The 16,998-nt window shown below is 36.1% G+C and overlaps 1 protein-coding gene across 4 annotated transcripts; it reads left to right on the top strand.

Annotated features, from left to right (window-relative positions):
• Positions 1 to 499: 499 nt before the first annotated feature.
• LOC111452538 (MAP3K epsilon protein kinase 1-like) lies at positions 500 to 16,951 on the top strand. Of its 4 annotated transcripts, XM_023093308.1 has the most exons (25): positions 500 to 778; positions 974 to 1,115; positions 1,266 to 1,400; positions 1,856 to 1,876; positions 2,149 to 2,222; positions 2,307 to 2,397; positions 2,480 to 2,563; positions 5,139 to 5,240; positions 5,501 to 5,632; positions 6,201 to 6,272; positions 8,478 to 8,581; positions 9,036 to 9,150; positions 9,265 to 9,642; positions 10,515 to 10,844; positions 10,930 to 10,974; positions 11,388 to 11,567; positions 11,659 to 11,742; positions 12,311 to 12,402; positions 12,502 to 12,585; positions 13,212 to 14,068; positions 14,492 to 14,880; positions 14,986 to 15,120; positions 15,474 to 15,880; positions 16,283 to 16,397; positions 16,523 to 16,951. In XM_023093308.1, exons 3-25 carry the CDS (start codon positions 1,266 to 1,268, stop codon positions 16,697 to 16,699), a joined length of 4,203 nt encoding a protein of 1,400 aa, XP_022949076.1. In that variant the 5' UTR covers positions 500 to 778; positions 974 to 1,115; the 3' UTR covers positions 16,700 to 16,951. The 4 variants fall into 4 exon arrangements, with proteins under 4 accessions (XP_022949076.1, XP_022949075.1, XP_022949077.1 ...); XM_023093307.1 differs by lacking the exon at positions 974 to 1,115; XM_023093309.1 differs by lacking the exons at positions 974 to 1,115; positions 11,659 to 11,742.
• Positions 16,952 to 16,998: the final 47 nt, after the last annotated feature.

Genomic DNA, 16,998 nt, shown 5'->3' with positions numbered 1-16,998 from the left:
TAATTCAAGCTAGTTTGATACGACATTATTATCATCATTATCATTATCTAAAACGTATAATATTAAATTTTAAGAAGAAAAACATACCGATTTTGTCAAATTGTGATGTCCCATATTGGTTGGGAGGAGAACAAACCACCATTTATAAGTGAAAACCTTTCTCTAGCATACGCGTTTTAAAGCCTTGAGGGGAAGCCCAAAGAGGACAATATCGGTTAACGGTGGATCTGGGCCGTTACACAAATTTTGTGGAAGCCCGAAAGGGAAAGCCCATTATACAAATCGACAGATATCGTATTATTATTGTCGGAATGAAATGTGAGCTATAAAAAATATGAACAATAATGTAGATACAAAAAGATTATGTAGATAAGAACAATGATTAATGTCGGTAAATTAGGTAAAGAATTCCATTTTGATATTATGATATTAATAATACACAGAGAAATGGAAGGGGGAGTGGGCATTAGGCTGGGAGTTGGAGTTCTCTGAGTCAGTTATTATAATTTTATTTATATTGTCACTTCACCATCTTCGTTGCGATTTTGCCGCCAGTCGGGGAGATTTTTTTTTCCGTTGATTGAATCTCCTTCCTTTCTCGATTTCCGATCGGAAAATTGTTACCCTTCACCATCTCCATCCAATTTCTCAATTTCACTTCTTCCCAATGGACCATTTGTAGCCTCGTTCTTCTCCGGCGGAGGCCGATTCGGCTGCCATGTCTCGCCAAGTTCCGATCACTGCGTTCCACAAGTCCAAGACGCTTGATAACAAATATGTATGGCTGGGTTTCTGAATTGATAGGGTTTTTTTTTGTTGAAGTTTGTTCGGTTGTTTGGAATTTGTTTGCGCGGAATGTTTTCTGGGAGTCGGATGGATGAACCAAATGGTTTTTTCTTTTTTGTCTTCGTAATGTAGGTTGGAATGTAGCTCTGAATTGGTTGTTGGTTTGGTTGTGTGTATGTGCCTTCAGGTGGCTTTTGTAGATGATCGGCAAGAAATGAAGTACTTGGAAGCTAGAAAGATTCTGAATTTTTGTAGGCTGTCGCTAAATGAGCTAGAATTTGTTATAATACACTTTGTTCACCTCATTTCTTGTCTCAGTATCTTGCTTCGTGAGTTCAAATTAAACTGTTTCATTTTTTCCTCTTATTACCAGAATATATAACCGATGGTTGGATTTACTACTTTGTTCATGTTGAGAATATCTGAAATTCATAATATGTTCCAGCGGTTAGAGGTTTGAATGTGAATTATTGGCGCAGATGCTGGGAGATGAGATCGGGAAAGGAGCATATGGGCGAGTTTACAAAGGTCTGGATTTGGAGAATGGGGATTTTGTTGCTATTAAACAAGTTTCCTTGGAGAATATTGCTCAAGAGGACCTCAACGTTATCATGGTTCGATCATGTTTCTTTGATCAATGCTTATTATCCTCCTGAATAAAAAATATTATGCTGCTAAACGTTGAAACTTACGTGAAACCGTCAAAAGTTCAGTCTTACTACTGTTCTCATGTCTTTGAGGATTCATGTGGTTCATCGAAAATCATAACCCATTGAGTTGGTATCACATTTTCTTTGATTTATAAATATGATTCGTTTTCATGCTTTGATACAAACCAAGTTTGTCGAGTCTAGAAATGACAGTTGTTATTAGAAACTCATTACTTTTTTTTTTTTTCTTAATTTGTGACTCGAGTATCACATCAGTTGAAATTTTATATAAATTTGGTACTTGGCTTCATTTTCTTTTCTGGCATATTTTCCCTGATTATATATTCAAGTGCTCTCACTGGAAATTTTTTCCTTCTCTGCTACTCAAATTGTTGGTGGGATGTAATGATGATTTTCAGCAAGAGATTGACTTACTGAAGGTACCTTTCTCTCCACCAGATTTTCATTTCCACTTGTTGTATTCATTTTGCTTAAATTAAAATACATTATGTTTATTTTTATCAATGCTTTCCTACATTTGTTTTTTCTTTTTCCACCCGGTCTTTTTCTTACTTCGAGGCTATTTGCATTTGTGCTTAAGATGTACTGATCTATGGGTTTACTTGATTTCATGGCACTGAAATCTTTTATTTTTTTTCCTTCCATTTTGAGTTTGTGTCCATTTCTGTCTGAGACTGTTCCACTTTTGTAGAATTTGAACCACAAAAACATTGTGAAGTATCTTGGATCTCTGAAAACGAAGTCTCACCTTCACATAATACTCGAGTGAGTAAGCTTGAGACCCAATCTAGGTCAAGGCTTTAATTGGGTATTTCACTCAAGTTTATTTTTTGTGGGGGGTGTTTACAGGTATGTGGAAAATGGATCATTTGCCAACATTATCAAGCCAAATAAATTTGGACCTTTTCCAGAATCATTGGTTGCACTTTATATTTCTCAGGTTTTGAAGTTTTCTATCATTGTCCTTTATTCGACTATTTCAGGGGCATGGCTAATATTAGTGGTATACTTCTATGAAGCAGGTTTTGGAAGGCTTGGTTTATCTACATGAGCAAGGTGTAATTCATCGCGATATAAAGGGTGCGAACATTCTGACTACCAAAGAGGCAAGTTTATTCTTACACTTCAGTCATTTTTTTTTTAAAGGCTGGCTTTTGAATTTTTTCTAATTACATTTTTTTAATTAAAAAATTGCTATCTTCTTGCTTTTGTGTGTACAAAGGCTATAGATTGCTCGTTAAAGTGTTTCTTAAACGGGTGATTATTCCATATTCCAGATACTCTGATCCATGAAATAGCTTGAAGATAAACCGTAACCTTCGTTACTAATTGAGCTAAGTTGGATATTTACTTTAGGACACACTAGGACTGCTAGTCTAAGGTTAGTTATGCATTATACGTTATTTCCACATGGTTGAAATGCGTCTAAGTGTCAATTCAATAATTGAAGGTAGAGGAAACGTGATGGGGGAAGGAAGCATACTACATTGAATTAAAAAACCCCATTGTAGATTAACTAAATCCATTACAGCCAGTTGAAACACTAATATAGTGTTGAAGAACTTTTTTTTCCTAACAAGAAATGAAAAGAGACGAATACTCGATACAAACTCAAAAAAGAAACGAAATAGCAAAACCACATAAAATCAGAAAGGAACTATAAATGCATTAACAAACTAAACAACTAAACATCTCCCAACGGCTAAATGAGTTACTAACTAAGAAAGTTCAAGTACCAGTAATAGTCGTTGAAGAGTTGCATCAAATCCTCCATCATTTTTTATTTTTTACGCCTAAGCTGGCTTTTGATAAAGAAACACCACTTTTCAGTAAAAATTTGTTGACATTATTATTACCTAAGCCCTACTTACTTAGAGGGGTATTCCTCTAGGGGGAATACCATTCTAAAGGCTTTTGGGACCCGGTGATTGATAAATTTCTAACCAAGGTGGAAAAGTGGAAACATACCCCACTTTGAAAAGGAGGGAGACTTACTCTCACATTATCCACTCTAAACAGTCTTCCTATTTGTTGAAGGAGTTGTCTTAATTGAAGGAATATATGTAAATCTTAGCCTTAATTTAAGGAATATTTGTGTAATCCCATTAAACAAAAGAACTAGTTAACTTCCCTGTTTCTCTGCATTGTTACCTAGTAGGGATTTATTTTTCTGTATTGTTAACTAGTATCTATGGATTTAGTTAGATTTATTGTTCTTTAGTATCTAGGGATTTGGAATTTAGTTAGCTGTATTATAAAAGGGTTATTAAAAATGAGCCAGGAAAGAGTTGTTCAAAATATTTCTGGGAAGGGGTGCTTTTAATACGGGCAATTATCTTGTTAAATGGAGCTGGACTTCTCCTCCCCTTCAATATGGGGGCCCCGAAATTGGTTCTTTGAAGCAAAGGAACAATGCCCTCCTTCTTATATGGTTGTGGAGATTTGTTCAAGAAGAGCAAGCCTTATGGAGGATGGTGATTGAAAGTATTTATGGTTGGCTTGGATGTTTCTTCCTCCCAAAGGAGCTTCTAAATGAGACCTTGGGTTGAAATTGCGAAAGACTGCCTTCTTTGTGAACTTCACCATTTCAGGTTGAAAAGTAAAGAGAAAATTTACTTCTGTGAAGGATGTTTCTACTGATTTATTCCTTATTTCCCAAAAGGAGGAGGCTACTGTGGCTGATTGCTGGAACAAAGATCAAAATGGTTGGGATCTTGGTTTAGGGGTATTATGGATAGGGAGGTTGAAAGTTGGCCTGGGCTTATCTCTTAGATTGACCCAATAAGGCTGGGGGATGGAACTGATAAAGCTTATTGGTATCTTGAAAATTCTGGAGGTTTCTTTACTCGTTCAGCTTTTGTTAAGCTTGTTGAAACAACCCCTAAGATAAAAATCCAATCAGTTGCTTGGGAGGTTTAACATCCACAAGAAGGTTTTCTCATGGAGTTTGCCCCGGAGAGCTTGAATACTTGAGACAAATTACAAAGAAAGGTAGTAATTTTAGTCTCTCTCTCGGTCTGTGTTATGCTTTATTAGTTAGAAAAGCTTGGTTCATCTTTTTCTGGAAGCTTGAAGGCTTTTGGTTAAGCAGTTGCTTACCAAATGAGGTGTTGGATTGGTTGTTGGAAGCGGTGAATGGTTTCCGGTTGGGGTCTTAGAGGTAAAGCAAAATTTTGTGGGAGTGTACCACTAGAGTCCCTGTGTGGGAATTATGGAGAGAGAAATCGACGAGTCTTCAAAGATAAGTGTTCTTCTATCTAGTATTTTTGTAGTAATGTACAAAATACTTCTTCTTTGGGGAGTCTTAGACGGAAGGATTTTTTTTTTTTTTTTTTCAAATTATAGCCTAGCTCATTTATCATTTATTGTTGGGAGGCTATGCTTGTAGTTGTTCGGTGGGGAGAGGTTCCTCAACCCTCTGCCCATAGGCTATGCCCTCTTTTGTGATTAACTCTGTTCCTTATCAGATAAATAAATAAGTACAAATAAAGATCGTTGGAGTCTAGAATCCATTCTTTAGTAAACCTAAACTTGCATTTATTAGTACTAAACTCACCACTTCCCCATCGACCAATTAAAATTTGCAATATTTATGTTGTGTGTTTTGACACATGTCCGGATCTGTGCTTCTTTGCTCTCTTGTGGTTGTATTAAATGTGAAAGGCTATTTGCTTAATTCAGGGTCTTGTGAAACTTGCTGATTTTGGTGTTGCGACAAAATTAACAGAGGCTGATGTTAATACGCATTCAGTTGTTGGAACACCTTACTGGATGGCTCCTGAGGTATGAACTATCTACATGGTGAGATTTCATTTTCATTTTTGTATATAGAGTTTTTAGGTTTTTTTACTCTGCTCGAAAATTTTGAAATTTGATTTGAACACCAACACAATAGTGACAAGTTCCTAAATGGCTTGAATCTTTGCTTTCGTAGACTGAGCTTGAGATAATTTGTTTCAACTTTTCTTTGATTCTTCTCTTTTCTTTGATTCTTCTAAAAAAAAAAATTACTTGGCAACCTTTTGATGTAATTTTTGTTATAGGTAATCGAAATGTCAGGAGTTTGTGCTGCTTCCGACATTTGGAGTGTTGGATGTACTGTGATTGAACTGCTTACATGCGTACCTCCATACTATGATCTGCAACCTATGCCCGCTCTTTTTCGCATTGTTCAGGTATAACAACTTGTTTATATGCTATTGTATTCTTCTATTTGTTCAATGAAATTTCATTTTCTTACCAAAAGAAAACAAGAGAGCTAATTTCAAGTTGAAATCTAGTCCATTCGTGGATTTCATCACCTGTCAGATTCCAGATTCCTTCCAGGAGGATGTTGGCATGAATGTCAAAGCACCCCTCACTCCTCCCCCCCAAAAAAGGAAAAAGATAGTAACCTATTATATTCTTTTGTCTGATGTTTATTGAAACGACTTCATTTACAAGACTTAATGTGCGACGAAAATTGAAAAGGGTTTTTGTCAGGTTCTTTGGAGTTCAGCTTTCTTATCCTTGTTTTTCATTATTATTATATCTTCTTCGCTGTTGACTTGTTTGTTACTTTTCAATTATAAATGAAAATTTTGTTTGATGTTTAAAAAATAAACCAGCTCTAGGTGAGGAATTGTTTGTTGAGAAGCCATGTCTTTTTTTTCGTGATGTAAACATCTATTTATTGTTTATTTCGACACTGACCTTGCTGATAAGTATTCTCCTTTTGTCATTGTACTATTCACCAATTTTCAGGACAAGCATCCTCCAATTCCGGATAGCCTATCACCAGACATCACTGATTTTTTACGCCAGTGCTTTAAGAAGGTTTGCCAGGATTTCTATGATTGAATGAATTAAGTTACATGCTTGAACATCTGCTTTCTGGTGATTCTTCACAATTTTTTCTGCCTCTCCGAACAAAAAAAAGAAGGCTGTTTTTTTCCTTCATACATCTTTTAAAATTTTATTTGTGGGTTTATGGAAGTCTAGAAGGTGTGTGAAAAGGCTAAAAATATGATATTGCGGGTTTTTTCACTTCCAACAGTCGGTAACTTGAGCATAGCTCAAATGGCATAAATTATGTACTCTCGATCAAAAGGTCAGAGGTTTAAATCCTCCATCCCGCCTATTGTTGAAAAAAACAACAACTGTCTATTGAGTATGACAAATGGTGTTTACTACACTTCAAGCATGTGATAGCCATATGAAGCATCCTCTACTTTCGAGAAACAAAACTAAAAGAACTTATATTTTAGACCTGAGGTTATTAAAATTAAAAGTGAAACATCAACTATTATGAATTCCATCCCTTTCAATTGACCAAAGATCACGTGGTTTTGGATACCATCTAAGAAGCATGTATGACCAGTAAATTGAAAGTGACTGTGTCTCGTGTCGGACACGGTTACGTTTGAACACATATTTGGTATGTGTTTAACATGCGAAAATCAGTGTCCAATTATTTTATTATTATTTTGTTAATATTGGACACACCATGGGCACTTGCCTATTCTTCTGGACAGGCCACAGACATGAACACCCAAAAAGTATATTCAGCCCCTACCCTGAAAATAACCCCAACTTGAAAGAAGAAAGCTTACAAAAAGAAAAATGAAATCATTTTTTTTACCCTGCAGTCAACCCTTGAACCAAAAAGAGAACCCATTTTTTATACTCCAAAATATCTCTGAGGGAGAAAGGAAGTATTAATCAGGAGAAAAGGAGAGATTAACTGTCTGATTTCTTTATAAGAAGCAGCGTTATGTGTGCGTCGTACAAGAAGGAAACAAATAGGGGAAGAGACCCTTGAAAGGCTGGGAACTCGCTGCTTTGTAAAAAAGGAGTTGTCGATTTCAAAGACACTCAGAGTTGGGCTTGGTAGAGGATAGTGTTCCGCTGCTACTTGGTTTTTGCGACAGGTGCTTCCACTTTTGTTTTCTCAATTGTTTCTCTAATTTTTGATGGCATAGTTGGCTCACATTTAATATAATTTTTTGCATAAGACACAATTTAATTGGGGCATTCGTTTATAAAAGGGGGAGAGAAATCCTCAACCAAAGAAGTTACAATAAACATCAACGATTGGATTTGAAGTATTGAAAAAAGGTAACATATACACGTATATTTGAAAAATAGATTTAAATAATGTGTGTCCCCAACGTTTTCGTGTCCTACTTTTTTAGAAATTGTCGTGTTGTCGTATCTGTCTCCCGTGTCTGTGTCCATGCTTCTTAGGATAGCATCTCGTTAACTTTCATCTTTATTTACTAAAGGATTGTCCTTTATGGAAAAGAAAAAATAGTAATAATAATAAATGAGTTGAAGTTGCATCCCAACGGATATGCCACAAACTGGCTCGCATCCCACTTGTCATGATGTTTCTCGTCTAATGAGGTCAAGGGAAGTAGCGAAGCATTTATCCCCAAGAAAAAGAATACTTCCGTTGGAATCAAGTTAACTCCAATATCATACGGACTGAATGATAATCCTGGTCTTGCTGGCATAGAATACATATGCAAAGCGCATATGAGTTCCTATTTTGCTGTATAGTGATGACTCGTTAAAGCCAGATGAATGCTCATCCCTATGAACTAAAGTTTCGTCTTTATTGTAAAATAAATTTGGCATCTCTCCTCCCAGCTTTAAAACATCCTGGTGGGATGACTTCTGAGGGGATGGGTTACTCAGATGCACTAATCTCACCACTAGTAATTGGGGGAATGAATCTTCAGTGCATGTGGACTCCTTCAGAGACAAACGCAGATAAGAAGCATCCTTTGAGGATAAGCAAGCTGATTCTTTATAAACGATTATATACAATAAAAAACATTCTTTTTAAAAAGTTTATCAATTTTTACCAAGCTTCGTAATTGTGGTTATTTTATAAGTGATTTGTTGCACTTTCTCACTTTAATTTCAAGGTTTTGGCATTATACTTGCCTGTGGTATCTTCTTTGAATGTGAAGGAAGCACGTCTCTTTGTTTGTCTATTTTGTAGTGGATGAATAATTTGACGTCATCTTTGTGCAGGATGCTAGGCAAAGGCCTGATGCGAAAACTTTGCTTTCTCATCCTTGGGTACAGAATTGCCGACGGGCTTTGCATTCTTCTCTTCGTCATAGCGGCACATTGAGGTAGCAATTAGCTTTTAAAATATATATATATATATATATAATTTAAAATTTTAGGAAATGAAAGACAACTTCTGTTATCAATTCATTGGGTATATTGAGTCAGAAACTAATAGTAATATTTTTAGTTTGAAATAAACTAGACTTTTAAAACATTCAGATGCTCGATTTTCATTCCATTTTTGTGCCCTCATGTCCCGTAAATTTTCTTTTGCCTTTTTGGTATTTGTGTGTGCGTGTGTATGGCATTTAGGCTAGGTCATAGGCCACATCCCTGGGAGAGCCAGGTATGACATCCCCAATCCAGATTTGCGTATTTTGAGACAAGATCTTGACTTACAAGTTTCACACTAGAATTAATCTTCAGAGATCTGTTTTGCATAAAATTTATGCGAAAAAGATAATGTATTCTTCACTCTGTGGCTATTCAAAATTTGATTAGTATTCCTTATGACAGAAACACTCAACTAGATGGATCACCAGGAGAAGAAATTTCTAATGGAGACGATCAAAACTCTTGTGAAAGTCCTTCAGCGGAGAAAAATGAAATTGCTGGTTCTGATTTTAAAGCTGTGAGAGTTGTAATTCAAGAGTTACTTTGTTTATGAATTCAACAACTATTTCTTCTTCAAAGTTGATTTTGAACTTTTGCATCTCTAGGGTAAGTTGGGTTGTCATTATTACAGGATTCAAGGAAGGACTTGGCATCAGATGTTGCCACTGATACGAGCAATTCCCAAAAACATTTTGCTTCAGGCCCTAATTTTGATGAGGAAGGAGAAGCCATAGAAGAAGATACTCTATTGGATCAAGTTCCAACCTTATCCATTCGTGATAATTTATCTCTTCTAACTGGTTCAGGCAGACTTGCAACCTCTGAGCCGACTGAGTTTCATGAATCTCATGGTAGAGCCCATGATGAAGTGATAATGAATGGAGGAGTGCCATCGGCAGAACTAAGAAAAGTTGCGTCTAGGAAACATGGAGAGAAAGAAACTTCTACAACATCTGGAAATAGCTCGTTTGGTTTTGGACCTGAAGGTCATGATAATTGTTTTCAAAAGGTGTCGTTGTTGATTTCTTACTTTTGTTAGTTATAAAAAGATGATTTGCATCTACCCAGTTCTATCTGAAAATTATTTCTGTAATTCCACCAGGGCCACTTCCTATTTTCAATCTCTTGCTAGTAATGGTTTCTTTTCTAACCACTCTCGCATAATATAGCTATCTCAGATAATAACATCCCATTTGGTTGACTTCGTTTCTTTTCTTTTAGGTTTTTTCTCCCTTTATATTTTTACTTTCTTGATATCTCAAGGTATATGCAGTTTGCTGAATCTACTATTTTATTGATTATAGGAAGAGCATGTGTCCTGCCCTCTTCATATTCCTATTTATGCGTCAAATATGTCAACTTTAGGGTTTGAATCGTAATATAGGAGATATAGCTCTTTCTGTATTCCTTTGGCTTTTAGAAATTCCTGCAAGCATGGTTTTTAAGGCATAGAAAAGGTTCTTTGGAATTGCTCCATTCGAGCTCTTCTTGGGTTTATATGTATAAAGAGAAATCCAAGGATTTTTTAGATAGGTTTAGTTTGCTGAATTCTTTTTTTTTTTTTTTTGGGGGGGGAGTGTAGTGTATAACATTTTACTTTTGGATTGTTCTCAAACTACGGAAATTCTTTGTAGCCACAGCCTCCTAATGATTTCGAAGACTTTTTTTTGGTAATTTTGCGGGAGGGGTTTCCTCAAACCCTGGGCCATATGCTGTACTTCCCTTTTATCATATGCTTCTCTAGAACTGAATTTTTGTGATTAATTTGAATTTTGGTTGGTTCTAGATTAGAATCAGTCATTTATGAATTTTGAGATCTAAATTACTTTTGCAACCCCCCTAAAGGAACTTATGGATCGGTGCAATTATCATTTTTTGAAGGCTTCGAAGATGTCAATTGCTTCGGGAGGAAATGAGCTGAGTAAATTTAGCGACACTCCTGGAGATGCTTCCTTAGATGATTTATTTCAACCTTTAGATAAGCTCCCCGCTGATCGATCTTCTGAAGCATCAACATCACTATCTACCCCACAATCAAATATAGGTAATGTGCCAGTAAATAATGTCGGGAAAAATGACCTAGCCACAAAGTTGAGGGCTACGATTGCTCAGAAACAAATGGAAAATGAAATGGGACAAGTAAATGGTGGCGATGACCTGCTTCGACTAGTGATGGGTGTTTTAAATGATGATGTTGATATTGATGGTTTGGTATGTATGTCTATACTAGTATCGTTTGTATTTCAATACTCTTAATTTCCTCCACAACTGATAGTCTCGTGATTCTTTTAATCAGGTTTTTGATGAGAAGATGCCCGGAGAAAACCTTTATCCTTTGCCGGTACTCAGTTCTTTCGACTCTAGAAAGTTCATACTTTATTATTCTTATGAATGTTATCTTAAAATTCACCTTTCAGTTATCTTTTTTTTTCCTCCTTTTTGTATGACTATGTTTATTCCTAATGAAAAGTAAGTGCATATTTTGTATAATATTTTGGAAAATACTTGGTTGCATACGGGTGTATAGGAATTTCTACACACCACTATTAAAGATTTTACAACTAAAAGAGAGTAAAAGTTCTAGTTTTTCATTTTCCACATTTTTCTCTCTTAGTTATCAAACATTTAATGGTGGTGTATAGGAAGATGCCTATACACTGATATGCAGCCAAGTGTTGTTCTAATGTTTTTTAACGTGAACCTGAATGGAATTATTATATTCCGGTTCTTATCTTTCTTTTTGTCTGTTGGAAGGCTGTTGAATTCGGCAGATTAGTTGGGTCATTGAGACCTGATGAACCTGAAGACGTAATTGTATCTGCCTGTCACAAATTGATTGCCATCTTCCATCATAGACCTGAGCAGAAAATTGTTTATGTTACACAGCATGGTCTACTCCCATTGACGGAGTTGCTTGAAGTTCCTAAAACTCGTGTATGGTTTTTATATTTACCTCATTTATGTCATTGGTTTTTTGTTGTCTTATTCCCACTTTATAGAACTTGCCTATTTCCCGGTGTTACAGATTACATGTTCAGTGCTCCAGCTTATAAATCAGATAGTTAAGGATAACGATGACTTCCAAGAAAATGCTTGTCTTGTTGGTCTAGTAAGTAACTATTGAATAATGTTTCCATCTTGCATTGTTCATCAGGTAAACTAAACTACTAATTTCTTCAATTGGTTTAAAATTGTTTTTGCATTTATGTTCCTTTTTGCAACTTTACGTATTTCTATTCTGAACTTGAATGCTTAATATAGCTTGAGTGCTGGAGTTAGGTAGTTCAATTTGTGTGCGCATGAATATTCTGTTAAGAATGAAGTTTCTATTCTTGGATCAAGAATATGTGGCTGCCTATCTGATGGCGATTGTTAGTTTTTTTATTGTACTCACTGTTTCTATTGTATGTAAAATAGATTAGTTGTTGATAGGGTTTTCTTGTAATTAACCAAGTAGGAGTGCTATATTCATTTTTTAGTTCATTAAAGTAAATAAAAAAAAATTCTGTAAATTTTCGTATTTTTTTCTTCAAGATGTATCACACTATGATCTATCATAATCAAATGTATCATTTAGCCTCCCAAGTAGTTTATTAGTCTATTCCTCCAGCCTCTGATTTATCTTTTGTAGTAGTGAATGAACTTCAATATTGGTCATTTTAATATGTAACTATCAGATTCCTCTGGTAATGGGATTTGCGGTTCCTGACCGGCCCCGAGAAGTTCGTATGGAAGCAGCTTATTTCTTTCAGCAGCTTTGTCAATCAAGGTTTGAAGTTTCAACTTCGTTGTATCATAATGACCCTGCAAGGATTTGTTTCTTAGAAAAGAAATCTCCTCACTATGGCTTTGTTTTAAAAAAATTCAGCTCTTTGACATTGCAAATGTTCGTTGCATGCCGTGGAATACCTGTATTAGTAAGCTTTTTAGAGGCTGATTATGCAAAGTACAGGTATGTAAATATCATTTTGCAATAGTGGAGCATTTATAGTAATTATAGGCATATACCTTCTCAAAGAAAAAAAAATTAGTTATAGGCATAGGCCTGGTCTCACGAGTGGTTGGGGTTTTTTGGCAGTTTTGGGTTTGATGTATTTGAGAGCTTAATACAATAAATTAAAAATGGAGAAGAGTTTTACATAATCTATGCATATAATGTTCAACCTTGATACTTTCGCTGCGAAATAAGTACTTACTTCCATGAGATGAAAATCAAACTTAGGATAAAGAAGTCAAACCCATAACATAAAATAAAAATGCTTATCTGGAACTGATATTTATCCAATTAGTCTTAACAGTGAAGTGTTTCATTCTTAATCCTTATGGTGCTACGATAATATTTTCGTGAGTTACTGAGTTAAAATTGAAACAATTGAGATCTACTACGCATGTTTGCATTATTCACCGTTGGTTCAGTTTCAGTTTTGATGTTTATTGTTTTATCAATTGCTCATTTAGTATTTTAGCTTTGTTGGTCGTTGGAAAAAAACAAATCCATTTTCATCTGATGTGTGTGCTGATCCTTTATTTGGTTTTTCGTTAAATACCGTTTCAAACTCGTAAATATTGTTTTTTTAGGGAAATGGTTCACCTAGCTATTGATGGAATGTGGCAGATCTTTAAGCTCCAGCGTTCCACTCTTCGAAATAGTTTCTGTCGTATATCAGCAAAAAGTGGAATTCTGCTTAGGCTTATTAACACCCTCTACAGCTTAAATGAGGCAACTCGCTTAGCTTCTATAACGGTGGGGGCTGGAAATCCATTTGATGGTTTTCAACGGTCACGATCAGGTCAACTAGATTCTAGCCACTGTATATTCAGTCAGTATGAGGCCTCATTTCCTGTGCCTGATCAGCCTGATCTTTTGAAGGTCAGGCATGGAATAGTTGATCATCACCTGTCTGCTGGAACACCAGAACCTTCAAGGGCTTCATCTTCACATTCTCAAAGATCAGATGCGAATCAATCTGATCACCGACACTTTTCCACAGATCCTGGTAGGCTGTCTAGCAATGCCACAAATGAAGCGTTGGGGACTTCTAAACCACCGGAGCTAGCATCTTTAGAAAAAGTTGTAAATTTAGCAACCAAAGAACCGTCGGGCTTTGTTTCTAAAGAACATGAAAATGTAGATAGATGGAGAATTGAGCAGATGGTCAATTCAAACAGGACTTCCACAGATAGACCTCCAAAATTTCTGGAACCTGCATCTAATGGATTTCCTACAGCCTCGATGGTTACGCCGCAAGAGCAAGTTCGGCCCCTTCTAAGTCTATTGGACAAAGAACCCCCTTCTCGACACTTGTCTGGTCAGCTTGAGTACATGCACCACCTTTCTGGATTGGAGAGACATGAAACTATAATGCCTCTATTGCATGCATCAAATGAAAAGAAGATGAATGGGGAGCTTGATTTCTTAATGGCAGAATTCGCTGGTGAGTATCTCTGTTTGTGAACCTGTCTTTTTGCTTCCTTCTAACAATCAATTATGTGTATAATAGAGGGGTATTTTCAAACTACCTTATTATTGGATTTCCTATTACCCATAGATATAGAGATTAAACTTAGGTGAACTACAAAGACTAGGGACAGACTAGGGACAAGCCTACTTGGGCATCTTAACAATTTGTGGGGAGTTTTTTCTTGTATGCTCTCTGAAAGTTAAACGGTCATGAGGACCAATAAAATGTTATAGGGCTAGTGATTAATAAATATTTTGAAGCTTTCTTAGACAACTCTTAGGTATTGGAATTTAACTTTGATCAATCTTGGTGCTGCACATTTCCATTCTCGAGATAATATTTTAAGAAGCTTGAGAATATCTTTCAAAGAACCTAATTTAAAATTTTCATCCCCAGAGGTTTCTCAACGTGGAAAAGAAAATGGAAATCTTGACCCCACTTCTAAGGTTTCCCTTAAAACGGTGGGAAGGAAGGTAGAACCCCTGGTGTCCAATGAGGGAGCTCCATCCACTTCTGGAATTGCTTCACAGACAGCATCAGGGGTGCTTTCAGGTTCGGGTGTATTAAATGCTATACCGGGGAGTTCAACATCCTCTGGACTTCTCTCGCACATGGTTTCAACTATGAACGCTGATGTTGCAAGGGAATACCTAGCGAAGGTGTCTGATCTTCTGCTTGAGTTTGCTCAGGCAGATACAACTGTGAAGTCATATATGTGCAGCCATAGCTTGCTCAATCGCCTTTTCCAGATGTTCAATAGGGTAGAGCCCTCAATTCTCTTGAAGGTACGTGAGAATGCATCTTTGTATTCCTTCATTGGTCTGGCTATTTTGAACCAGCTCGTTTCTCCTTTCTACTAACTGTGTTCCCATTTATTTTTCATGACGTAGATATTGAAGTGTATAAATCATCTATCAACAGATCCAAACTGCTTAGAAAATCTTCAGCGAGCAGATGCAATTAAATATTTGATTCCAAACCTTGAACTCAAAGAAGGGTCTCTAGTATCGCAAATACATACTGAGGTGTGCTTATTTTTCCCTCATTGTTTAGATAATCTACTTTGTATTAATGCATTTTTTTTTCTAGATAAGAAAAAATTTCAAAGAATGAACAGTATAACGAAACTATATAACCTCAAATAAGATCATATTCATGACATACATCTGAAATGAGCAATTTTTTAGGTACTTATTAACTAAAACCAGACAGAAAACCTTTTGTTTATTGTTTCCCCTGCCAGTTCATGATAACATTTTCTTCAAGAACACATATACTTGTGTTATTTTAACTTACAACTCTTAGTTTGTATAAGTTTCGTGCTGCATTTTGTATTCTTCTGTGTCTGGTTTTACTACCTTACTTGTATTCTCTGTAGGTCCTCAGCACACTATTCAATTTGTGCAAGATAAATAAGAGGAGGCAAGAATGTGCAATTGAAAATGGAATTATTCCACACTTGATGCATTTTATTATGTCAGACTCTCCTCTTAAAAAAGATGCATTGCCTCTACTGTGCGATATGGCCCATGCATCTCGTAATTCTAGGGAGCAGTTAAGAGCCCACGGTGGCTTAGATGTATATTTAAGCCTACTTGAGGATGAGATTTGGTCTGTCACGGCATTGGACTCCATTGCTGTGTGCTTAGCTCATGACAATGACAACCGAAAAGTTGAACAGGCTTTGCTGAAAAAGGAAGCAATTAAAAAATTGGTGAAGTTTTTCCAGTGCTGTCCGGAACAACATTTTGTGCATATATTGGAACCGTTCTTGAAAATCATCACGTATGTGCCTTTATCTATCTGGTTAATTATACCCCACATTCAAATGTTCTATCTGAGAGTGATGCTTTTTTTCTTTCTTTGTTATCTCTTAGCTTCTCAAGTTTTCTTATTAATCTTATGACCCTAGCATTCTCCATTCCTCCCCGTTCAAACTAATTAATCAAGAGTTCTCGACTTTTTGGACTGTTTTTTAAAGTGTGGGTATGGAGTCAGATGCTAAAAAATTCATTTCTAATAGATAATGCTCCCCGTAAATAACTACTCTTTAGAGCATAGCTTTTAACTTCTCTCATGCATCCAAACCATATAAAATCTTCCCAGCCCCTTGAAAATGTAGTATTGCAGTATCTTTGAGATTTTAGCTCATATCAATATTAACTGAACATGTACTTCTAATTGCAGAAAATCTTCCCGAATCAATACAACACTGGCTGTCAATGGATTGACCCCATTGCTTATAGCAAGGCTGGACCATCAGGATGCGATTGCTCGGCTTAATCTACTTAAACTGATCAAGGTAAGAGATATTCGTGTCCAGATTGAACATTTGATGTGCCTTTCTAAGGATTCCGTCGTCGAAAATCTGTCGACGATGATCTTATGCTTGATTCAAGTTCTGAACGTCCAATGTTCGTCTGGCAGGCTGTGTATGAGCATCATCCACGACCAAAGCAATTGATTGTGGAAAATGATTTACCTCATAAACTTCAGAATTTGATTGAGGAACGCAGAGATGGACAACGGTCTGGTGGTCAGGTATTGGTGAAACAAATGGCCACATCTCTGCTAAAAGCACTTCACATCAATACAGTTTTGTAAAAGCTTAGCATTTAGGATCCCCATTATGCATGTTATCATATGTATCATTTTTGTTCTCTTTCAATTAAAGTTTTGGCAACCTTTCAAATACTGATGCCAGAATCATGGGTGTAGTATACGAGTGCGTTCTTTGTTTTGATACTAAATGTCATCGTTGTACGATGATTATTATATATACATATACACATATACATATACGTTATACGTGAAACATATTGTTTGAACATGTATGTCAGAAGTGTTCTTTTTGTACTTCTCATGTATTCCAACAACATTTGTCTCAACCTTCTCTACTGTTC

The sequence above is a fragment of the Cucurbita moschata genome, unplaced genomic scaffold (assembly GCF_002738365.1).
Source record: "Cucurbita moschata cultivar Rifu unplaced genomic scaffold, Cmos_1.0 Cmo_Scf00014, whole genome shotgun sequence".
In the NCBI taxonomy this organism is placed as follows: Eukaryota; Viridiplantae; Streptophyta; class Magnoliopsida; order Cucurbitales; family Cucurbitaceae; genus Cucurbita; species Cucurbita moschata.
This window is presented reverse-complemented; position numbering and strand designations above follow the sequence as displayed.

Bases quoted from the DNA above. Each gene is read 5' to 3' on its own strand.
- LOC111452538 (XM_023093307.1), top strand. From the start codon at position 719: ATGTCTCGCCAAGTTCCGATCACTGCGTTCCACAAGTCCAAGACGCTT. The intron at 5,241-5,500 runs GTATGAACTATC...TTTTTGTTATAG, and splicing joins CTTACTGGATGGCTCCTGAG to GTAATCGAAATGTCAGGAGT. The intron at 12,403-12,501 runs GTTTGAAGTTTC...AAAAAAATTCAG, and splicing joins CAGCAGCTTTGTCAATCAAG to CTCTTTGACATTGCAAATGT.